Source organism: Peromyscus leucopus, chromosome 9 (genome assembly GCF_004664715.2).
Source record: "Peromyscus leucopus breed LL Stock chromosome 9, UCI_PerLeu_2.1, whole genome shotgun sequence".
Classification (NCBI taxonomy): domain Eukaryota; kingdom Metazoa; phylum Chordata; class Mammalia; order Rodentia; family Cricetidae; genus Peromyscus; species Peromyscus leucopus.
Genome location: NC_051070.1, coordinates 81976576 through 82000569, shown reverse-complemented (window position 1 = coordinate 82000569; position 23994 = coordinate 81976576). Strand labels below are relative to the sequence as shown.

Here is a 23994-nt window from a genome sequence, read left to right as displayed (position 1 = left end):
TGGAGGACATGCTTCCTGTTACCACAGCTGCTTACACCAAGTTATTTTAATCCAACAGCTCTCACCTCCCCTACTATGGGAGCTTTATTAACATCCCCAACTTCCAGGTCTTGCAAGTGGAGTTTGGTACTGGGTTACTTTCCTCAGTGGGGTGTCTTCTGCCTAAAGATAGGTGAAGCTGGGAAAGGAAGGGTCAGACTGCGATTCATGCTAACGCACATCAAGTTAATTAACAATGCATGGTGAGCCTCTGTGTGGTCCATTCAATGAAAAAAGGTAGAAAGCGTGTGGCTGAACGGAACAAACACAGGATACAAATGAGGAGTATTGAGTAGGACCTGACAGTTGTGAGTTTTGCTGGCAAGGCTCCAAGCCTTTCTGGGCCCATGGGCCTTCATAACAACAAGATGTTAGGAATTTAGACGACAGATACTTTCCTCAGAGCCCTCTGAAGTTTATCCACACATTCACTCATGTGACACATTTTTCTGGGGAAACTATACAGCCTTCATTAAGTCCTCAAAAGACCTATAACTTAAAGATAGTATTACTGCCCTAGAGAATCAATGAGTTGTCTGGCTATGAGTAGACTTCTTGTTAGATTCCTGTCCTCTGAGTTTGTGTGTTTGGAAAATTAATGTACATACACTTATAAGGTAGTTGGTTGCTTGGTTTGATTATTATTATTATGTTGTTATTATTATTATTATTATTATTATTATTATTATTATTATTATTATTTTGTTTTTTGAGACAGGGTTTCTCTGTGTAGCTTTGTGCCTTTCCTGGAACTCACTGTAGCCCAGGCTGGCCTCGAACTCAGAGATTCCCTTGCCTCTGCCTTCTGAGTGCTGGGATTAAAGGCGTGCGCCATCACTGCCCGGCCGGTTTGATTGTTTTCATTTGTTGTTTATTAAACGCCTCTTGTCCTTAATAGTGGAGAGCAGTGAACAAAAGTAACAAAAATCTCTGCCCTATGGAACTTAAATTTAGTAAAGATAGATAAATCAACCTCCTCCCCTCCAAAAACCAAAAACAAATGCCAATGAGTAAAACAAAATCCATCCCCAAAACAATGTAGGTAGAATATATAGCATACCAATTAGTGATAGATTTTATGAAGAAAAAGAATAATCTGAAGTGAAGAATGCTAGTTTAGGTGGTGTGTGATTTAACATAATTAAAAAGGAAGGGTTCCCCTAACGTGACTGCTTAGCAAAGATCTGAAGGACACTGGAGGGAGAGCCCTGGGTTACGTGGAAGAAAAGTGTTGCAGGTAGAGGAAATAGCAGGAGTCCTGAAAGATCACCACCTTTGTTAATCAAGATCGAGTACATGAAGTCATCCATACAAGGATGCAATGCACAGTCGATGGTGTGTTCTGTTTTGTTTATACAGTTAAAGCATCAGTGATGCAACAAGTGTGAGACACCAGTACAGGTGGGGTTAACTGCAGTCAACGCCTGGCTTCATGGTTTCTTGAAGGCAGCATTGCATTAGGGACTACAGTAATAGGGTGCTTTTTATTGCAGGCCACAGAGATGCTGGTTCATAATGCCCAGAACCTCATGCAGTCTGTGAAGGAGACTGTACGAGAAGCCGAAGCAGCTTCAATCAAAATTCGAACAGATGCTGGATTTACTCTGCGCTGGGTCAGAAAGACTCCCTGGTACCAGTAGGTGCCTAGCCGAACCTGGCTGGTACATACGCCTCTGCTAGAGAGAAGAGAATGATGAGTTCCAGAAGCCATTCAGAGTTGCCGGGAGTAGAAATCAGTTCCTGGTCTCACACACCAGAAAGGAATGGGGGCTTCTTCACATAGAAAACATTTACACTCTTGTCATGGACACTTTGAACTGTGTCTCTGTATGAACCCTGTACTCTCAGTTACTCCTGTGCACAGTCACCCAGTAAGTGGACTGGGTCTCTAGCCCATGGATTTTACATAAGCTCAGAATAAGAGTGAACACTAGCTGGAAGCCCTGCTCTGCCCCAGGGAGCATTTCCCTCTCTGTTTACGGTTCACCGACTCCCCTTTTCCCCTTCAGGCCAAGACCTAGAGCTGAGGCAAGTCAGTTAATAACTGTGCTTCCAAAAGTTATTTTGGATTTTCCATGTTGCTGCTGACCCTGCCTACCTTCCCTGGGCCGTTTATCATTGCTGCAGGATAAGGTGATTTCTGGGGAGGGCCAGCTTATGTGGCCTGGATTCATTTCCTGCTTTCCCCTCATGTAATCCTAGTTCCTCACAATGTAAAACCAACTTTCATTGTCGGGAGGAAATCACTTTCTGTCTTTACCATGCCCCTGAGTAATGTCTGTGCTAGGGAAACTTCCTGTCTCACATCCTGCCTTGCTTGGTTGCCAAGGTAACCATCCAGCAAACACACTGGTGCTCTCTGCCACTAGAGGGTCAGAGTAGCTGGGGTGTGATCCTGCCCATCCTCTTAGTGGGCCACTCCCAGGTTTTCTATGCTTTGTCACTGCCAGTAGAGGTCCCTGCTGAGGCCTTAGCATTCATTCTTAGCCCCCCTCCTTTTTTATTTCTGAGCTGAAATGCTACATTTATTTTTAACCAAATCATCCAGGCTTTGGCAGTCTTCTATAACGCTTCTTAAACAAGACTTTAAAGATACATAGGTATGTGTTTGTCTGTAGTCCCTCAGCCCACTTTTTTTTTTTTTTTAATTTTTGAGACTGGGTCTCTTTATACTGTCAGGCTAGTCTTGAACTTCTGGGTTCAAGCAATCTGCCTGCATCAGACTATTAGCACCTACCAACCACACTTGGTTTCCTTGTAACTTTGGAAGGTCCATTCAAAATTAAGTACTAAAAATTAGGGCTTGCTCCTTAAGAGACTTGATGGAAAGGCAGTCCTGTCTGAAAGATACTTCTTGTGTCAGGGAGACTAGCATTTGCAGATTGCAATGCTGGTGCTGCTAGGGATAAAACAATAGAAATTATTATAATTCCTAGTTGCTCTTAACCAACTACAACCAAGTCTTTTTCATCCTCTCCCAAACATTCAAGAGTAATGAGTAGGATATCTAATTATCAGAAAGGTATGTTTCTTATCTGACAAAGTCAGAGAGAAAGCGACTTCCCCTTTTTTTATTTATCCCACAAGCATTTCCCAGGACATGAATACTTATTTCAGAAGTCAAGACCCAGAATAAAGGAGTGAGACCCTTTCCTGGATGTTCTTCCCATACCTATGTGTTCAGTCCCAACACTGAATGTGTACACCTTCAGTTGATCCTGTATACTCAGGCTTCCTCTCTTTCCTTTCAGCTGATCATTTTCAAAGCTCTCAGCATATCTTTATAGTTGCTTACCTGATATAAATGCATATCAATGCCTTTAAAGTATGACTCGATGCCAAAGATCACCTTTTGTTTTAAAGATCACCTAGAGGAACTCTGAGGAGTCACGTCTGCTCTCTCTCCGAGTTCCTCCCGTGCTGGGGAGGTTCGCCCGCCCGCCTGTCTGCTAGGTGTGCTGCGTCTCTCCAGTGTTAGTGCTTACGCTGGAGACGAGGAAAACAGTCCCCGAGGAGTTAGAGATGCCACCACTAACAAACTACATTTATAAGCTAGGGTTTATTATATACAAATATTTTCTGCCTCTTCTTTTGTTCTGTTTAAAACAATAAAATACATTTATATGAATAACGTTCTGAATGATGGACATGCTATTTTACTAACAACTTTAGGTCAGACTCATTTTTGAAGAATAGCCAATGAAACTAAGATTCTGGATCTGGATTTTATTAATAAAAAAACTAAGAATTTTATTCAATCCATAAAGGAATGGAAATTAATAGTGTATTTACTGTATTTACGTAAGAGGGTTTATGAGATAAAGGACAATCTTGGCAATTAAACATTAGAAGGAGCAGAAATCACAACTTACCAGTGGGCAAAGCAGCCAGATGGGGGTTTACCCCTGATTGATGTAACTCTCATTTTAGATTTTTAGCTATTACTGGAGACCACAACTGTCCCTTAAAGAAGCTAAAGTTGTGAAATGTGAGGGGCACTTTTGTGTGTTCTAAACCCCAGTATAGAAGAGTTTTGTTAGGATCCACTAGGGCTGTGAGGCAAAACTATCTTTGCTTGAGGAAACACTGATTAAAACAAAAACATGCTTTTGCCTAATTTTCTAGAACCGGGAATGGGGGAAGTTAAGTAATACTGCAGGATAAAATTTATCATTTCGTTGACTGAGAAGTTCCCAACTGTAGAAGTGGATCGCAGCCCGTGTCCAAGGCTGCGTAAGAAATGTAGCCAACACAGTAGTTGTTTTTTCCAATCAGTTGCTTCTAAGGACAACAAAACCAGCATATTCCCAGGTTTCCTCTGTAGCACCATTTAAGGAATGAACCCACCAGCTGAATTCTGTGTGTGTGTAGGGGGGAGGAGGGATGGCGTTACCTCTTGCAGAAAATAAGTATCTATTTTATTTGCTCTTAGATTATGGTTCCTTAAGAATCAAGGGGAATGTGCTGGATCAACCAGAACTCCCATGTTTTAAAATCTTGGATCTATATGGGAAGTGGTGATGAAGATAGCTTTGGTCACTTTTATCAATTAGTCTGTGACCAGAAAGGGGACACATTAACAAAATGAATGGCTATGAATGTGCTCTGCTTACGAAAGGGCCTCTTGTATGTTCTTCAAGCAACTATAACACAAGATGCCTAAAACAGTCTGGATATGAGAATGTTCCATCAACAATCAAACTTTTAAAAAAAAAAAAAACAGTTTGTTGCTTTCATATTTTTATTGACATGATAGCCAGAACTAGGGACAGGACTTACTGGGCTCTATCAAATTAATAAATACAATAACTGTAAAGGAACACAGTCTGCTTGGCTGTTTTAGCAGAAATTATTAGAGATGAGGGACTCTTGGTCTATGTTGTACTTTGATAGACAAGACTGCACAGGAGGAATGTTGGACAGTCTAGGTATGGATGGTGAGACAAGGGATTGTGAAGAAATTCAACTGTTATGATTGTTTTTGAGGTAAAAGACAAGATATTAGAACTAGAGCTAGATAACCAATCTTAGTCAAAGGGAATAGATATTCTGCATTTTGACTTAAAGCTGCCAATCTAAGATTGGTTACTCAAGAAATTTCTATTTGAAATTGCAAAACTGGCCTTTCTTCATTGATGAGGGCAACAGTAACTGCTCCTGTTACTGAGCACTCTAACAAGGAGTGAGCATAAGTCATAAATAGCATGGTAAGGGAAAGATGAAAGAAAGTAATGGGCCACAGGACAAGAAAACCAACAGTCTAAAGAAAAGCAAGGGGAAATGTCACAGGTCACAAGACTATGAAATAGGGAGAGCAAGCACTTACATCCTAACTTTCAGCCTTCCTCCATTTTCTTTATATCTAATGAGGCAAAGTCACTATGTAAGGATTTTCAAGCGAATGATGCTGAATGGAATGAGTCATAGGCCGACTTTCCAAGCTAACGCTCGAATGGTAGAAATCATCACCGAGGATGCTGTCTGTCCTTCAGTTTAACGTTCTTCTGCGTCCACGGCACAGCAAAGACACTGGAGCGCTGCAGTCGGGCTCTGACAAGGTGGGAGGTTTGGGAAGGTGCCTATCACAACGGCCTTGGATACACATACTATGAAGAGGAGGAGCGCCTCCAGATGCAGGGCACTCCATCCACATAAGCACAGAAAGATCGCACAGTGAAAGGAGAAAAGAACAACAGCTGTGAAGCAGATGGATTTTCCTCCTCGTGCTCAACTAGGGCATGAGGTTTCCAGGCTAACTAGGTTAGAGTGACATTACATAAAGCTTTAATAAAACATGAGAATGGCAAAGGTTTTGCTTAATTTTCTTTTACTACTTTAATTTAAAAGCACAAACACTTGTGCCTGCATTAACTTCCTAAAAGCAGAAGTAGTGTTCCCTTTTATTCTCTTAATAAAGTATTTGCCCCTTTGATGCAAATGATTTTGACTGTGCTATCTAGCAGCTGAACTGATGGCTGATGGTATATCTACTGCAGCAAGGTCTTTGTAAATCAAAATCTGAGCTTTACATAAAAATCTTAGTTATAAAAAATATAATACCAAGTCAGTGAGAATGGAGCACGGAGCAGCAGTGCTCTCTGCCGGGCCATGTGGAAGTGGCTTTGCTACAGTGCGTGCTTAATGGCACAAGTGAAGAGCTGAGTAAGGCAAACACTTGAAGAGGCAGTTTTCTGTAAACTTCTTGGGGTGGGGGAATCTCCTCTCGTGGGACAGACACTGATTTGAGATGGCTAAGATCAGAAGGTGTGACACTTGGCTGCACCTGACACATCCCTGCTGAGACAGTTCCTGCTGGTGGATGAGACCAGTTCACTGGCTTTGGAGAGCGGCTACCGCTCGCTGTAGCCTTTTGCCTTTACTGTACAATGTGCAGCATTCAGCTGGTAGCCCCCTTGGAAGAAATCATCTAAATCTTTTCCCAAGTGAAAAGATAGAAAATAAGCTAAGTCTTTTGAAAACTTTCCTTAGCTTAAAGCTCCTTAAGAACCCTACATTGATACTAAGCAACTTTGTTAGCAGTGTAGCCTGACACAAATGCTTTATATGTATTCCCACCCACTTGGTACCTAATAGTAATAAACTGTTATGACACTTGAAAAACAAACATCTTGAGGAATTCTGGCCTCTTCTCATGTCCTCACTTGAAACTTCCCAGCTTTTGTGACATATTTGACTCCTTTAAATGGCTTGTATTTCTCCCCATACATGTCCAAGCGGTTCACCTTTAAACCTATGTCAAAAAAATGAAACAAATCATTACTATCCCAGTAATAATGCAAGACCTCTTTAGCAATGAACACTGCCCTCTAGATGTGACACTGTACAATGCTCCATTCTTCATTTTGGAAACAATGTCCTTTTTCTATCACCATACTCTGGAGAGTATAGCTGATGTCTCTGTGGCCAGAAAAGATGCTCGTGAAGCTAGCTAATTCTACTTCCCATGAACACAAATGACTGCTTCTCTGGTGCTTAAATGAAGGTGGAATGGGGCCTGTGTGATGGAAGACTGAAATAAGCTGTTCTCCCAAATTCTTGGTGCCTGGAGACCAGCACCACGGTAGGGAATTCGGAGTTGCTACTCCTTCTAGGGTGGAACTGTCAGAACTCTTCCAAACTCCTAATTCCGATTTCCCCTGGACACACAGCAAACTTATCTTTACCTGAAATAGCAAGCTGCTGAATCTTGAACTGTATGTTGAGGCTTGGATTCTCTTCTGGCTTGGGTGCTCCCGACTGTAAATTTACTAGTCCTTTAAGACTCGGGAGCTTTTGTGGAGTAATTTTCCCCACGTCCCATGCTAGTACCTTCAAAAGACAAGAGAAAAAAATCTGAACCATGTGTTAAAGACATGCTCAGCGGTTAACACACTATAAGCTCCTACACAAAATGAAGCAGTGTCTTGGAAAACAGGAGAAGCCTGGAATAGACATCTGACTTATGTTACTACCATAAATCACCTGTGTGGTAATTGAGTAGCAGAGGAAAGTTTGGCTGCAGCTGGGGTGGAGAACCAAGTTGTGGAACTCCCCTGCTTAGACTTATACAGTCCCTGGGAAGGTTCTGGAATTCTTAAGATGTTGCTGTTTTTTTAAATTTTATTTATATGTACATGTGTGTCTATGTGGGGTTGTGTATGTGAATACAGAATCCACAGAGGCCAAAAGAGGGTGTGGGATACGCTGGAGCTGAGGTTACAGGTAGTTGTGTCTCTCCAATGTGGTTGCTGGGAACCATATTTGAGTGTTCTCCAACAGTAGTGCATGTTCTTAGCCACTGAGCCATCTTCTCAGCCCCAAGGTTAGAAGATCTTTTAATGCTCTATGTGTGGTGGTGCACACCTTTAATCCCAGCACTCAGGAGGCAGAGGCAGGCGGATCTCTCTGAGTTCCAGGCCAGCATGATTTACATAGCGAATTCCAGGTCAGCAAGGACTACAATGAGAGACCCTGTCTCAAAAAAAAAAAAAAAAAAAAAAAAGACAAAACAAAGCAAAAACCAAAAAACAACCACCCAAAAAATGCTCTATGAAGTTATTCAAAATTACACCTCATCTAGGTGTGGTGGCACATGCTTTTAATTTAGAACTCAGAGGCAGGCTCTGAGTTACAGGCCAGCCTGTGCTACATAGTAAGACTCCCATCTCAAACAAAACACACCGCATTTATGAAGCACTCAATTATTCTGTAGAATTATTTTCCTACCTAAGGAAGCACAGCAGCTGAAAGAAAGTCATCTTCCATAGTCCTCTGAAAACCCTTAGCTCCAGGCCTGTGTAAGCAAGACAAGGCCACTGCTTTCCTAACTACTGTGTCCTCCACCCCCAGCCACAGAACAGATTGCAGAACACTTGCTCACTCTTGATCTGAAGTGGCTGTACCTTGGTTACTGGATCAAACGTATAGCTGCCTTGTGTTGGTGTCAGGTTCATATTCAGCACAACTTTTGGCATGTGCACAGTCACTGTGATTCCTTCAATAGTTTTTCCCATATTCTGTTTCGGTCCAATTGTTATATCAAATCTGCCACAAGAACTGTTTTCCTTAAAGCTGATACTGTGTTTCACATACACTGGTATTGCCACTAGACTAAAAAAGACAGAGAAAAAGATATAAAAGTACAAATGTACACAATGAAAGGTACGGGACAGCTGCAGATGCAGTATGTGCTTCATGCTGTTTGTAACTGTGCCACAGGGTCATATGCCCTGGTAGATGCAGCTTCTGCACTGGGGTTGTTGGGGGCAGCAGTGTCTGTATGGGCTGATAACAAACACATAAGCCCAAACAGAAATCTGGTTTAAATACAGTGTAAACAATTGGGGTGGAGGGAGGGAGGGAGGGAAGGAGGGGAGAGAGGAGGGAGAAATAATTTTTCAGAAAAAGTTTCAGTTTTGTTACCCAAATGCTTTCTGATGTTTTAAAGGGACAAGTTGGCTATAGGTGACAATGTTAAACTATTTAAAATTCAATGCAAGTTGAGTGTGGTCACACATAATCCTAGCACTCAGGAGGCTGAGGCAGGAGGACCCAGAGTTTGAAGCCAGCCTGGTTTACAAATGAAGCCCCGTCTTAAAAATAACCACCCCATACTTCCCCAAACTCAATATGGAGAACAGAGACTTGAAGCAGGTAGCTGAGGGAATATCTTAGGGTGTGGCTATCTTGTTAGTTACCAATCATAGTAGGATTAAGGCACCAAGTTCATGGTTTGCCCAGGTCATTCATAATCCAAAGGCTTGCTTCTAGTTACAGACTTGAACCTACTCTCCCTCACTATTCTACACTCTGAGGCTCAGAAACACTGTCTGTCTTAGGTACACATAATCACCAGTTCTCACTAGGTTTCCAGGTGAGCCATGGCTAAGTAAGCCATGGTAAACTCAAGAACTAAACTGTAAAAATGAAACAAGAGCAGGGCGTTCTATTCAAATCATTTGTCTGTGACGGCAAATTCTTGCGGATGCATCAAATTACTTCTGTGAGCTGACACGGTATGATATGAGTCGGAAATTCCCATCTGGAGGAATAAATGACAAAACTCTTTCAGATTCCCAACGTTTGAACCGGATGCACGGGTGGAAGCTGACATCATCTAGGAGCCTTGGGTTCTGTCAGGAAAAGAAAAAGCCATATGCACAGAGTATAAAGAGTATGACAACAATATTTACATATTATGATAAATTAATATGCTCCCTAAATCATAAAAGCAGTGTAAAAATTTATTATGAGCACATAAAATTAAACTTCTAAAGTTTGTAAACATTTTATATACACTACTTTAAGTTTACAAACCCTGGGGAGAAAAAGCAAGTAGCATTATCTACATTCCACAGATGAAAACTGAGGTTGAACAAAGTCAAGAGAAACTGGTAACAGACAGAACAAGAACATGTTTCTCCTAGCTGTTTTAGGAGTGTGTCATGCTGAATCTAAATGATGCCTCTTTACACAAGCAGAGAAGATATCCGGTAAAAGTGACAATGGAGATACAAAAGCTAGACAGCAAATTCTGAGCCACTGGTAACACACTCTAGATAAAAAGCTCCCTTCGATCTTTCCATAAAGGCCATATTCAACGTGTCAGCTCCTGTCTGGAAAGCCATGCTAAGAGTATTTCTGAAACAGCCTTTTGTAACCTAATATACAAACTCCAGGGCTTTTCAGGAAAGGCGCAAAGCTACACAGAGAAACCCTGTCTCGAAAAACCAAAAACAAACAAACAAACAAACAAACAAAAAAACCAAAAACAAAAAAAAAAAAACACAAAAAACAAACTCCAGGGCTTAGTGGGTAGAGGTGCTTCCTGCTAAGCCTGAGGACCTGAGTTTGACCCCTAGGATCCACATGGTGGAAAGAGAGAATCAATTCCTAGAAGGTGTCCTCTGATCTTTACATGTGTGCCCTGATAAATACATGCCAACTCAAATATACATAAATACAAAATAAATAAAAATTCAGATACAATCTTATCTCAGTAATTATCATATCATTTAGCACTTCAAATGTATTAGGCATATAAGGGACTATAGAGCAGATCAAAACTTACCATGAAAGAGAGAGAGAGATCAGGCATTCCAGAGAGCTTAATGCAAGCATCAATGACACCCTGAATTTCTGCAAAGACTGTAGATCCTAGAGAAAGAAAGAAAGATGATAACCTTAATGGAACTGGTCTTCTCTAGAGCTCTCACTGTATCTGGAGTAAAGGAAACACACTCTGGGTGTCAGAACTACAAAGCACCTCTAACAAGTTAGTGGACAGAGGATCTATTACACTAGTTCTTGCAGCATTTCTCACTGGCTATATCTAACTGGCTAGAATATAATTCTAAGTAAGGAAGATCAAATCTTTAGAGAGTCAATCTTGTACTTATTTAAAGTTGATTATTTTAACAGAATTTAAAAATGAAGGTTTCTCATGAAATGGACTAAGCTATAGGCTACCTTTTAAGGAACAGGAGTCATGATTTATGGTTCTGTATGCCTGAAGGTTATAATGGAAAGAAGACAAGGTAATAACTTATCCACAGTAAGTCATTCTCAAATATCAACTAGTATCATGTTGAACAGGTTATGTTGTCCTTCAAGTCTCAGTTGCTTTATGTACAAGTGTGAGGAAAGGATGAGAAACTTTATGATTCTAGTATTTACCATTACTGTCTGTTCTGTTAAAAGCAAGCAACCAGAAGGAGCCCTTAGCTGAAGCGCTGTACACAATATAGGGAAGAACTTGAGAACACAGTTACAGAATACCTGTCAGATGAGCACGCTGCAAGAGGGACTTACAAACACCTGGCACTATCTCAATCAGTGGTTACAATAATTATATGCAAGCTTTGGCAGAATAAAAGGATTTATAAATCATTAGAAAAATGAATGACTTTCTGCTGAAAACCACCCTGCCAGGGGATTTCAGTTTTCAATTCAAATACCAGTGTCAAATGAATTGTTTTTTCCCCAGAGGACCACATGAACACAATTACCTGATTTATCTATAATTGCATCTATTTCTTCAACTACATCAAAATAGGCCTCATTGTTTGTGTACTTCACTCCTGCTCGACGCCATGGGATGTTGGATAGCTGCCCAGTGGGGAGTGTGTCTCCAACATTACTACTGCCTAGAAATGAGAAAAGAAAGCAAAAGGGATGTGTGTAATATTATCAGAAAAGCTATTAGAAAGGAAAATGGATGCTTTAGCTTCTGCCTTCCATTTGGATCTCCCTTCACTGCAGCTGAGGATAGGCTCTAGAACTGCTGGAGACATAGTCCATACACGACAGAAACAGGCCACGTGTTCCCGTCTACCTGTTAGACCAAGATAGATGCATTCACTTCTCCTTTGCTTCCTGTGTGTTAGCAGTAACCCAAGCTAATTCCAATGGCTCAACAACAGAATCTTGTTCTGCTGCCAGCAATGAAAAAGAGGTGTGGCTGCTGAAGAACCTAGTGGGAAGAAATCTCCACTGAGAATACACAGTCCGAACCTGTGTCTTTGGTATTCAGGGGAATTCTACATAAGATACCGCCAAGTTGGCCTCTGTGGAGTAACGAGATGAAGGACATTGCTTATTCCCATTCCAACATCTGCAACCATTAGGAATGTAGCTCTATAGTACAGCATTTGCCTAGCATGCACATGGTTCTATGCTTTATCCCCAGTATAGCAAAAACAAAACAAAACTAACACCTTTCTTAAGGTCAGAATACCATTTTTGCTGAATTATGACTAATATTCATATCTGGCTAGCTTCCTGGCAAACTGCATATGTATGGTTATCAAAACAGAAACCCTTCTACTGTGACTTACTCAACATTTTGGTTAGTTTACATTTTTAATTCAAAAGTAACCCATACTGAACAGCAGTAAAAGGTAGTAAGTTCATAAAACATTAAAAAAGAAAAATCTGTTTTCTACTAATGTCAGCTACCATTAACATTTAGGCAATATTTCTTTAAATATTTTCCCCATAACTAGCATTACCACTTTTTTTTTTAATTTTGTTAATTCTGTTTCCTTCCTTTCTCTCTCCCTCCCTCCCTCCCTCCCTCCCTCCCTCCTCCCTCCCTCTCCCTCTCTCATAATCCCAGCACTTGAGAGGCAGAGGTAGGAGGATGGCAGCCAGTCTGAAGCCAGCCTGGTCTACATAGTGAGTTCTGGACCAGTTGGCTACACAGCAAGACTTGATTGACAAAACAAAACTGTCTTGATAAAAACAAATAAAAAATTAAAACAGGTTGCAAGACAGGCAGTACTCAGGAGGCTAAGGCAGGAAGACTGCTGGTTTAAAGCCAGCCTGAGCTGCATAGTACGACCCTGTCGCCAAAAACAAAACAAAATATACACAAAACCACCCCAAACTTAAGCAAACATAAAATATGGTTTCAGGGCTGGGGACATAACAGGCAGAGTGCTTGCCTAGTATGAATAAAGCCCTGTGTTCAGTCTCCAGCACTGAATGGTAGAGCACTTGTGAGATGGTGGAGGCAGGAGGATTAGAAGTTCAAGGTCATCTTTGGCTACACAGCAACACAATAAAAACAAGGAATGTATGTAGCCCAGGATGGCTCAGAACTAGGTGTCCTCCCACATCAGCCTCCTGGGTGCTGGGATTACAGGCATGTGTTACTAAGCTTGGCTAACGAGGCTGACACTCATTGTATAGTCTATATATTGCTGGTGTCCCTGTCTCCAGCCTGTTACTTTCCAAGAGATTAGAAAAACACTGCTTTAATCATATTAATTTCCTGTTCATAAACCTTTGTTTCCTACTTGCTTCTGATAAAAGCTAAACGTTCTGCTTAGTCCTAGGAACAAGTATTCTCCCATTTCAGCTTCCCACATCACACTGAGCCTAGTCTCACCTAGTGTCCCTTCAGTGTTCAATTACATAAAGCTCTTCTTCTGCAAGAGGGGTGAATACAACCGAGTCTTCCATTTTATGTGCACTTTCCTCATAAATGCTCTTATTTTTGTCTTATTCTATAATCTACTGATTCTGCAGGGCCCTGTGTTAGGGCCACCTGGTAGTTCAAGAGAGATGACTTCATCCATTGAACCAGTCTTTGGTATGTGAGTATATGTGTGGTACCAGGAAACAGAGTCAGAGCCTTAGTATAATAAGCAAGCCTCTACTAACGAACTACAGCCCAGATGTATTATATTTTCTCACTCTGTACTCTAGGCTAGCCATGAACTCACAACTGTTCTCTTTTAGCTGCCCTAGTAGCTGGGATTACAGGTATGCACTACCACATCCAGCCTGAACCATTCTTTTAAACTTTATCAACCCATGCTATAGTTTTTCATTATACATTAGTAATTTTTTCCTATTAAGTACGTTTTTTTGAAAGTTAAAAACTATGAAGTAGGTTGGAGAGATGGCTCAATGGATAAAAGTGCTTGTTATGCGAAAATGAGGGCCCGAGTCTAGATCGCAGCCCCACATGAAAAGAAGGGTGTGGCTGTGCATACCCCTGCGTCCCCAGCACTGTGGGGATGAGACAGGATGGCTGGGGCTTGTTGGCCACCAGCCTAGCTTCAGGTTCAGTGAGAAACCCTGTCTCAAAAGAAGGAATCAGCTGAGTGATAGAGCAGGACACCTAATGTCCCTGTGTACATTCCCCCCCCTCTCTCCACACATACACATCTAAAAATGTATATAGAGCAAGACACCTAATTGTCCCTGTGCGCTCTCTCTCTCTCTCTCTCTCTCTCTCTCTCTCTCTCTCTCTCTCTCTCTCTCTCTCTCACACACACACACACACACACACCTAAAAATGTATACAAAGCAGGATACCTAATGTCCCTATGCACATTCTTTCTCTCTCTCTCTCTCTCTCTCTCTCTCTCTCTCTCTCACACACACACACACACACACACACACACACTCACACACCTAAAAATGTATACAGAGCAGGATACCTAATGTCCCTGTGCACATTCACACACATCCATATCTAAAAATGTATAAATCAAAAAATCAAGTTATTTTCTTAGCTAGAGATAACTAATGTAAACATTTTAGAAAATTTTGTTGTTGTTGTTGTGTCTTTTGAGACAGGGTTTTTCTGTGTAACAGCCCTGGCTGTCTTGGAACTCACTCTGTAGACCAGACTGGCCCCAAACTCAGTGATCCGTCTGCTTCTGCCTCGTGAGTGCTGCATTAAAGAAAGTATCACCACCGCCTGGCCATTTTAGGATTTTTATCTTTGTAAATATATATACAATATACATACATATATATATATATATATATAATATACATATAAACTCATAAAAGTTTGTAAGCTTGTGCTGTCTTTATTTTATTTTTTCATTTTGAGATAATGAGAGTTTTCTGGTACCTCACTACAATGCCTTTGAAGTACGGAATTGCTCTTTAAAATGTTTAGATATTTAAACTGTTTTCCCAGAGTGTAATTTCCCCTGATGGTCAAGGATGACTAGAGGTGCTGAATGTGGACAGTGTAGCTGGAGTGGCATGTAACATTCCATAAGAATCTTCCTCCAGAAGACTTCTTTTTTTCTTTTGGACACAGTCCCATTATGTAGCTCTGGCTGACCTGGGACTCACTGTATAGACCAGGCTGGCCTCAAACACACAAAGATCACTCGACTTTATCTCCTGAATGCTGAGGTTAAAGGCTTTTGCCCCCAAGCCCACTCTTTCTAGAAGACTTAAAACCTCAAAAGATTATCTGAGTACACTTACTCTCCAGGAATGGTCCAGAATAAAACCCAATTGGAAGCTTGAAACAAAAGCAGAAAGCCTACTATGCATGAGTTCTACAAACAAACACATTTCCTACTTATTTTACTAGTTTTTCTTTTTTTGAAATATTGGGCATTGATCCCAGTAATAGCCAAATGCTCCACCATTGAGCTATACCTTAACCCTAAAAGTCCTTTGTTATGCCAAGACTGAGCCTCTTTTAATAAAAGAATTCTGTAACACAGATTGGCTTTGAACTTAGCAATTCCCTGGTGAGTCTCCTAAGTGCTATGATTACACACACACGAGCTACACCTGGCCTCATATATCTGTTTTTGTTAATGTTCTTGCTCAATCTCTCAAAAGAAAAAGGGGGGCGGCCAGATAGATCAGTGGGTAAAGGCATTTGCTGCCATGCCTCAAGATCTGACTGAATCCCTAGAATCACATGGTAGAGGGAAGAACCAACTCCCATTAACTGTCCTCTGATCTCCATCCTATGTTATGGCATGTATGCAGGTATGCATTTGTGCATAAGCATGTACACACACACACACACACACACACACACACACACAGAGAGAGAGAGAGAGAGAGAGAGAGAGAGAGAGAGAGAGAGAGAGAGAGAGAAAATGAGAATAAAAAAGAAAAATAAAAATGCATTCATTTTAACAGTATTGGCCAAATTAGACTACCCTAACAGTCTGTCATATGAACTAACTGAGCTAAAGTTTCAATGGATCAGGTCCTAGCAGTGTTTTCATCTTTCATACCTGTGATAGAATTGACGACGGAACGTAGAATTGTTGGTGGTTTAATCAGTTCTTTCAAAATGTTAGATTCAGTAGCCAGTGGGAATCCGTTGTCTAGCATTTCTTCCAAGAGCTCATATACTATGACCACATTATCCTTAATTGCAGCCTCTGAACATTCACCAAAGTAGTCCTAACAAAATATTCATAATATTGAACAACAGAAAGCATGAAGGAAGGCTTGCTTTTCTTTATAGTACCCTTTGCTCTGAAGAATAAACTAACGTAGCTTAACCCATGGTTTAAGACCTTAGAAATACATAGACATGAAAAATTCTCTAAGGAAGGCCTAACATTTCTCTTCAATATTTTCTAACTGTATTTATAATGAATTGATTCCTATTATATAGCATGCTAGAAAGTACTGAAATGTGAGCTATAAACTTCATTAGCCCTGATAAACCTACCTCCAAACACATATAAAGCTTTAAGCTATTTGGTTTATTTACTAAAACAAGAGAAAATAGAAAATGTCAATATAGAAGAACTCATGATCAATAAATCTTTGTGAGGATTCAGAGAATTCTACATGGAGGACACTCTTGTTTCCTGATGATACAGTTTGCCACACAAATAAAAAACAATGAACAGAGCAGCAATGTGTGTGAGTGCATACTCTAAGTGTTTATGAGATTATGCTTATTTAGAAAGAAAAGTCACACTGAACACATCACAAACCTAAGTAGCAAACATGAGCACATGTCTCTCCTTGAACTACCTTGGGTGATTTAGTTACAACAGTTGGATGGATACAAACCTGAAAAGTGTCAGCAACTCGATGCAGAAACTCAATGACAAAGAGAGGTGGCACTTCTGTCTGTATGACAGACACAAAGAAGAGCTTGTCCCGGTAGATACTAATGAGGTAGTGGTGAGGTGTTGGAATGACAGGTGGCACATTTTCAACATCAGCAGCTTTCTCCTGAGCTTCAAAGAAATAGTCACAGACAGACTGGCTCACCACACTCTTCCAGTGTTTTTCTAGAAATATGTCGCCAGAGCAGTTGATGAGAAATAGACTGTGGATCATTTTCTGTGAAGGGAAAAAGGGAATTATATTTGTTGTACATTGAAAATGCAGAGTTGTAGTAGATGGTAATAAACAGACTCACAAGTGGACACTGTCGAGCAAGTGAGAGACTTTGGAGTACTCAACCCTAAATAGGATGTCTTTATCACTCCCCTCTCAAGACTCAGGGGACTATGGAGAAGAAAAGGCAGAAAAATTCTAAGAACCAGAAAGGGTGGACAACTGCAAGGAAATAGCATCTTCCAGACACAACAGGGCTGATGCACATACTCTGTGACACCGCATAAAGACCCCCACACATTCAACCAGATAACAATCACAGCACAGAAAGGAAGGTGACACCAAGTCCCATCCCTAAGCAAGGGGCTATTTGCAACCAACCCCTGCTAGGAAAGAGAAAATCATTCTTCTCCAATAGAGCACCGCGGGGTTTATCAAGCACAATCTAGGGCAGACCCTATGCATAGGCGTAGCTGGCCAACACAAGAAGGATTCCATTGTGTGTGTGTGTGTCTGTGTGTGTACTTTTTGTTTTGTTATTTTTTGTCTTATTGTATTTTTATTTGTTTTCTTTCTCTTTCTTTCTTTCTCTCTCTCTCTCTCTCTCTCTCTCTCTCTCTTTCTTTTGGAGAGAGAGAGAACATGAAGTTGGGTGGGTAGGGATATGGGGAGAATCTAGGTAGGGGGAGGACAAAGAATATGATCAAAATATATTGTATGAAAAAAAAAATCCTTGACATATTGTCCTGACAGAAAAACCAGACAAAGACAAGCTGCAGATCAGTATCACCCAAGAACACAAATGGAAAAGTTTCAAATTCTAGAAAACTAAATTCAGCAACAAATTTTAAAAAGTATAATTTATTCCACAAATGCAAGTTTGGTGGACTACAGGACACTTATCAACGCTATGCACAGTTAAGTGCCAGGTAGTTCTGCCAGCTTGACACTGCTGAGGCAAATCTGGAAGAGGAAATCTCAAGTGAGAAACTGCTCCAGCAGACTGTTCTGAGGGCATATCTGTTGGCCATTTTCTCCACTAACAACGGATGAAAGAGGATCCAGCCGCCGTGGGTGGTGCTACCCTAAGCAGAGGGTTCTGGGGAAGATAAGCTGAGCAGCCACTAAGCAGTTTTCCTTCACAGCTCTGCCCCGACTTCCTTCCACTAACAACTGTGATCAGGATGTGAAAGCCGAATAAATGACCATGGTATTTATCATGTGTGTTAACTAGCAAGTCTGATGTTTGCATGGGACACATGACACCATGTCTTCAAAACATAGAGAAACAAAACAACAGAAAAATATTTGTCAACTATGCAACAGGGGGACAACCAAAAACTGTGTAACCGCTTTATCTTCATTTTATGACAAATGTTGCAGAAAAGTGAAGTCAATTATCTAAGACCACACAGTGTCAGATATAAGGTCCGAACTTAACAGCTGAATTCTGAGCTCCTGCTCTTAACTTGCCTCTTATATGCTAATTACCAGGCACATATTTGAACACAGTGCTAATGAGGTTTTCAGCAGCTAAGGAAATGTCCTTTATTTGTGCTAATAGGGTAATCATTGAATACGTGTAACTACTGAGTACCAGATATGTAGCTAATGTGAAGCTGGGGGTAGTGGCACACACCCGTAAATCCCAGCACTTGAGAAGTGGAGGCAGGGAGATCAGGGGTTCAAGGCCAGCCTTGACCATGAACACAGTAGATTCAAGTCACTTCAGGATATATGAGACCTTGTCTCAAAAAAGAAACACAACAAAAATGTAGCAAAGACAACTAAGGCACTGAAATGTTAACTATTTTTTGAGACGGTCTCACCATGTAGTGCAGGCTTGCTTGGAAATTGCAAACTTGGAATTTGTAAATTGCAAAAAGTGTTACCTTTTACAGCTAATTTGAAGTAATTTAAATACTTCTGGTTGTGATACTACTAGACAGTATAGTCAATGTGCTGTTCTGGCTTGATTTAAGAGGAAGAGTTGAAGCTTCAATATATAAACCAAAACATGTTCTAGTTTTTATGCTGAGAGAGTTTAATAGATTAGAGTAGAAATAAAAGAGTTGATAGGTTATTTCAAACCAGTAGCCCTATGGAACACAGTGGCACTGTATTATCACAATACTCTCCAAGAGACTTGCCTGTTCTGGACAAGTTTATTTTAGAGCTACATATCCACCCATTTTCTTAAGCTGGTGAAAAATTCTTTCCAGGAAAGTTTCCACCAAAGTTGTTTTTATTGGCAGCAGTTCAGGTTTCAAAATACAGCTCTGTCAAACCAACCACTGGATTTCCTGTGGTTATCCTCTGTGCTGAGAAGAAAGCACTCAACAGCACTCAGCTTTCAAACCCATCTAAGCCTTCTCTAATAGGAAAAGAGATCTTAGTCTTTCTATCTGTATTATGACTGATTGTCTAATGCATATAATAATGAAGCAACATCACATGGGGCAGCAAAAATCAGCTCATTTCTTTATCACTTATGCTTTTAGTAGTTATTTTGTTACTTATGTTATTGAATTTTCTTAGAAAACTGCATAGGGATCACCATAACCAGTGTGTGTGTGTGTGTGTATGTGTGACTTGAATCACAAAACACTCCTACCAGAGTTTTGATTGTAGTTTAACTGCTTCATGAATCCTCTTTACTAAATGTGCATTCATCCTGAGGTCTTACAAGCAATACAATTACAATAGTTAAGATATCTTTGGAAGTCAAGTGTCTAAAACACAAAGTGCATTCTGTTTTTCTTTTTAGATATGGTCTTATGTTGCTGAACTTGGCTCAAGTAATCCCTTGCCTCAGCCTCTCAAGCAACAGGAACAAAAGTCATTCACCGCACTTGATGTTCCTTCTGCACAAAGCTTAATGGCCTAGAATGGCCTACATCTAAAATGAGAGAATGGGGGATGGGAAGATGGCCAGGTCAGTAAAGTGCCTGCCATGTAAGTGAGAGAACCTTTGCATCCCCAGCACCCATAGAAAAACAGGAGGTGGTGGTTCCTTTCTGTAACCCTAATAGTGGAGTAAGGGTCGGATGGGGGTGTTGGAGACAGGCAGATCCTCAGAGCTTTCTGGCTAGCCATTAGCCAGTCAGTGATCTTCAGGTTCAGTGAGACCCTGTCTCACAAAACAAGGTGGAGAAACACAGAGAAAGACACTCAACTTAAATCTCTGGTCCCACACAAAGGGGGACCTCTGCAGTTACACGCACCTGCACAAATACTTAAACACACACACAAACACACACACACACACACACACACACACACACACACACACACACGAAATAACGATGCCCAAAAAGAATGTAGTTCCTCTGATTCTTAACCAGAATCTTGACCATTCCCCTCCATTCAACCAACTGTTCTATATTTTATATCCTAGCCATCTGGGGATATGAGAATGAATAAAAAATTTCTAAACTTACATTATTCAGCTGCAAATACAAATACAATAAAAAAACAAAAAACAAAACAAAACAAAACAACACCTACTATAGGGGCAATATAGTGAGCTGCAGGAATCTTCACGGTTTAGAGGTACAAAGAAAACACATGAAAGAAATCCAAAATAAATTGTGCAACTCTTAAGGTGAAAGAAGTCCTGGGATAAAAGGTAAGGATATGTAAACAGCCACTGGTCACGGGCAAGGCTAACCTTGTTTGTTGTTCTTAGTGTAATAGAAAGTCATCTGCCAATGTTATTTGTTTATTTTGAGGGAAAACATGCAAATCTGATTTACATTTCTAGAAAGATTACACTAATTACACTATGGAACTTCACAAGGCACTGAATTAAGTGACACCAGTTAAGATGAGTGGTAGTGGGCTGGATGGCTTGGAAGTTCAGAGCACTGGCTGCCCTTTCAGAGGATCAAGGTTTGACTCCCAGCACCCTTACAACCAGTGGTTCTCAAGCCTCCTAAGGCTGCCACCCTTTAATACAGTTCCTCATATTGTGGTGACCCCCAACCACAAAATTATTTTCATTACTACTTCATAACTGTAATTTTGCTACTGTTATGGAACTAAAAAGAGACTAAGATGCAGTTAAAGGGGCAAGGGTGGTGGGAGATTTTCAGTAATTAAAGTATGGTAATGTACTTCTAGAAGAATGGTACAAAGAGGTCAAGCTGTGTTTTTCTTCGGGTTGGAGAGATAGCTCAGTTGGTTAAGAGCAAGTACAGAACACTCAGATTCTGGCTGGCTGTGGTGGTGCACACCTTTAATCCCAGCACTCGGGAGGCAGAGGCCAGCCTGGCCTACAAAGAGAGTTCCAGGGTTACGTAGAGAAACCCCATCCTGGAAAAAAAAAAAAAGACCCAGATTCAATTCCTAGCACCACCAATGTCAGGCAGATCCTAACTGCTTGGATCTCCGTGGACATTGCACTCGTGTACATACCCATATGCACACAATTAAAAGTAATAAAAATAAATCTCAAAAATGTCTTCCTTTCCTCACTGAGGATCTTTTTAAACTCTAATCCCTTACTCCTTGTCTAGTCATACCACTCCCTAGAAATCATTTTTAGAAGATTTTTTTCATTAATTTAAGTATGTGTATTATGTATATATAAGTGTGGGTTTGTGCATATAAGTGCAGTGTCCTAGAAGGCCAGGAGAGGGCAGTGGATCTCCTTAAATTGCAGATACAGGGGCGTGGGATTAAAAGCATTCAATGCTTTTGCAGAGGACCAGAGTTTGGTTCCCAGCACCCATTCCAGGCAGCTCACAACTCAATTTTTTTAAAATTCAGATTTTTGTGTGTGTATGCCACATGAGTGCAGGTGTCTGGAGAGGCCAGATCTCCTGGAGTCATAGGTTGTTGTGAGCCATCCAGTGTGGATGATGTGAACTGAACTTGGGTTTTCTGTAAGAGCAGCAAGTGCTCTTTACTGAGCAACCCTACCATCATCCCCCAGACCCTGCCACACACATTAAAAGAAAAAAAAAAAAAGAATATTGTAGTCTCATGCATGAAAAAGGGTACAAGTTTTGGTGCCTCACACCAAGTAGTTTTTTTTTCCCTTTAAATTCTTATTTTATATGTATGGGTGTTTTGTCTGCATGTATATCTGTGCACTGTACATGTGCAGCACCCAAGAAGGCCAGAGGGTCGGATCTCCTGGGACCTGCAGTTACAGACAACTGGTAGCCACTATGCGAGGGCTGAAAATTGAACTTAGGACCTCAGAAAGTACAGCTAATGTTCTTAACCAGTGAGCCATCTCTCCTGCTCCAAGAAGTAGTTTTTTTTTTTTAAATCTACACCAAGACTATATGATTTAAGGTCAAGTGGATATTGACAATCTTGGTTAAGATAATTTTAGTGGTAGCTCTGTAGGATGTTAGAAAGGAGACATTGCAGTGTGGTGCTTAGATAGAAATAGCAAGTAAGTAGGTTAAAAAGGGGGGGGGGGCTGAGATAGCTCATCATGAAAGATTGTCTTCTGCCAAGCCCAAGGACTCAAGTTTGATTCCCAAGAACCTCAGGAAGGAGAGAAGTGAGCCCCACAAGTTGCCTTCTGACTTCTACATGTGTATTGCGGCATGAAACACACATACAACAAACAGGTAAATGATAAAAAAAAAAAAAATTTAAAGGAGGAAACCGAGAAACAGAAGATAATATCACTGGGAAGGTAGTTGAAAGAACTTGTCCTCTCTAAGGAAAAGGGACATTTTCTTCTCTCAATAGAAAGGGGACTGGTATATTTGGCTGCAATGAATTCCTTTTTTCTGTGTGATGTGTTTCCAAGTCAAAAACCCTAAATGCCGCAAAACAAACAAACGAACAAAAGAAAAAAAAAAACCAAAACACTTCTGTTCCTGTGACAACGCCGGATTTACAGTGACCCAACTTCTCAAGCGTGAAGTTAAAAAGCTGCAGGATCAAACAATCCATGACAGCCACTCGGCCCCAAACTCTTTACGTTGCCGTACTCGGCCCCCTTCTCAGTTTACAGCTGTCACCTATCTCTTGAGAAGCTGCAACACCCTCCTCACCGGTTCCCCATCCCCGGCTCGCTCACCAGACGCCACCCTCAAATCAGGTCGTTCTCTTAGGTTCATCAGGGGCTTTGCCCTCCAAGGCCAAACCTGGGGGCTGGTGAATTCAAGTCGTCGGAACTCCACCCCACGGAAGATGACAAGACCTCGTTCCCGCGCCTGGGGTCCAGGGTTCGAGAACCCTGCGTGGCAGGTGCACCGCTCCCTTCCGGCCCAGCCGGCTAGAAAGCCCGGAAGGCCGGGCGTGGAGGGAGGCCGGGCCCTGGCCCCCGGCAGCAGGGACGCTCCTGGAGCCCAGGCTAGTGTTCCGAGCCCGAGCTATGCGGTCTACTCCCCGCCTTTTGAGCGGTCTCCAGCCCGCGGACTCCCCGCCCTCCACACTCACCCCGACACCTGGGCGAGTCAGTGATTCGGTGCCGGGTCCTCTCTGGACCGAAGCTGAAGCAGCAGAGAAAGCCGCGAGGACCCCGCGCTCGGGGTGCCCAACAGATTGCCTGACTAGCAGCCTCCGAGACGCCGAGGAGGTCCGCAGGACTAGAAAGAGAAAATGGGCGGAAAGGCGTTCAGTGAGAGGAACCGTGTCTCCAGAGGTTGAGGATCTGAATCCTCTACATTACTCAGTCTCTGGAAGACCAGGGAGGTTGGCACTCCCTGAGCGCAGGCGCTCACCCGCAGCCTAACTCCGATTGGGGTCCCTTACCGTAGTAATCGAGGTCCTGGAGGGACGGGACATCAGATGCGCGTTGAGCCAATGGCTTTGGACTAGAGTCACGGATGGGGCGGAGCTAAGAGGGGGTGGGGCTTAGGAGAAAGGGGGCGGTGACGAGCCGAGGGGGCGGAGCCACCGGGC

General features: G+C 41.6%; 2 protein-coding genes across 4 annotated transcripts in view; one reads left to right on the top strand and one right to left on the bottom strand.

Annotated features, from left to right (window-relative positions):
• Window positions 1-3670, top strand: part of Vcl (vinculin) — a 106226-nt gene extending 102556 nt beyond the window's left edge. For both annotated transcript variants that reach the window (XM_028879762.2, XM_028879761.2), the window contains one exon: window positions 1533-3670. In XM_028879762.2, coding sequence (XP_028735595.1) covers window positions 1533-1679 — 147 coding nt within the window. In that variant the 3' untranslated portion in view covers window positions 1680-3670. The remainder of the gene's footprint in view (window positions 1-1532) is intronic.
• Ap3m1 (adaptor related protein complex 3 subunit mu 1) lies at window positions 2686-23893 on the bottom strand. 2 transcript variants are annotated; one of them, XM_028879764.2, is made up of 10 exons: window positions 23845-23893; window positions 23530-23678; window positions 16849-17124; window positions 16053-16224; window positions 11547-11684; window positions 10610-10695; window positions 9538-9671; window positions 8442-8649; window positions 7224-7368; window positions 2686-6790 (listed from the first exon to the last, which is right to left on the bottom strand). In XM_028879764.2, exons 3-10 carry the CDS (start codon window positions 17119-17121, stop codon window positions 6690-6692), a joined length of 1257 nt encoding a protein of 418 aa, XP_028735597.1. In that variant the 5' UTR covers window positions 17122-17124; window positions 23530-23678; window positions 23845-23893; the 3' UTR covers window positions 2686-6689. The 2 variants fall into 2 exon arrangements, with proteins under 2 accessions (XP_028735597.1, XP_028735598.1); XM_028879765.2 differs by lacking the exons at window positions 23530-23678; window positions 23845-23893 and adding an exon at window positions 23168-23255.
• Window positions 23894-23994: the final 101 nt, after the last annotated feature.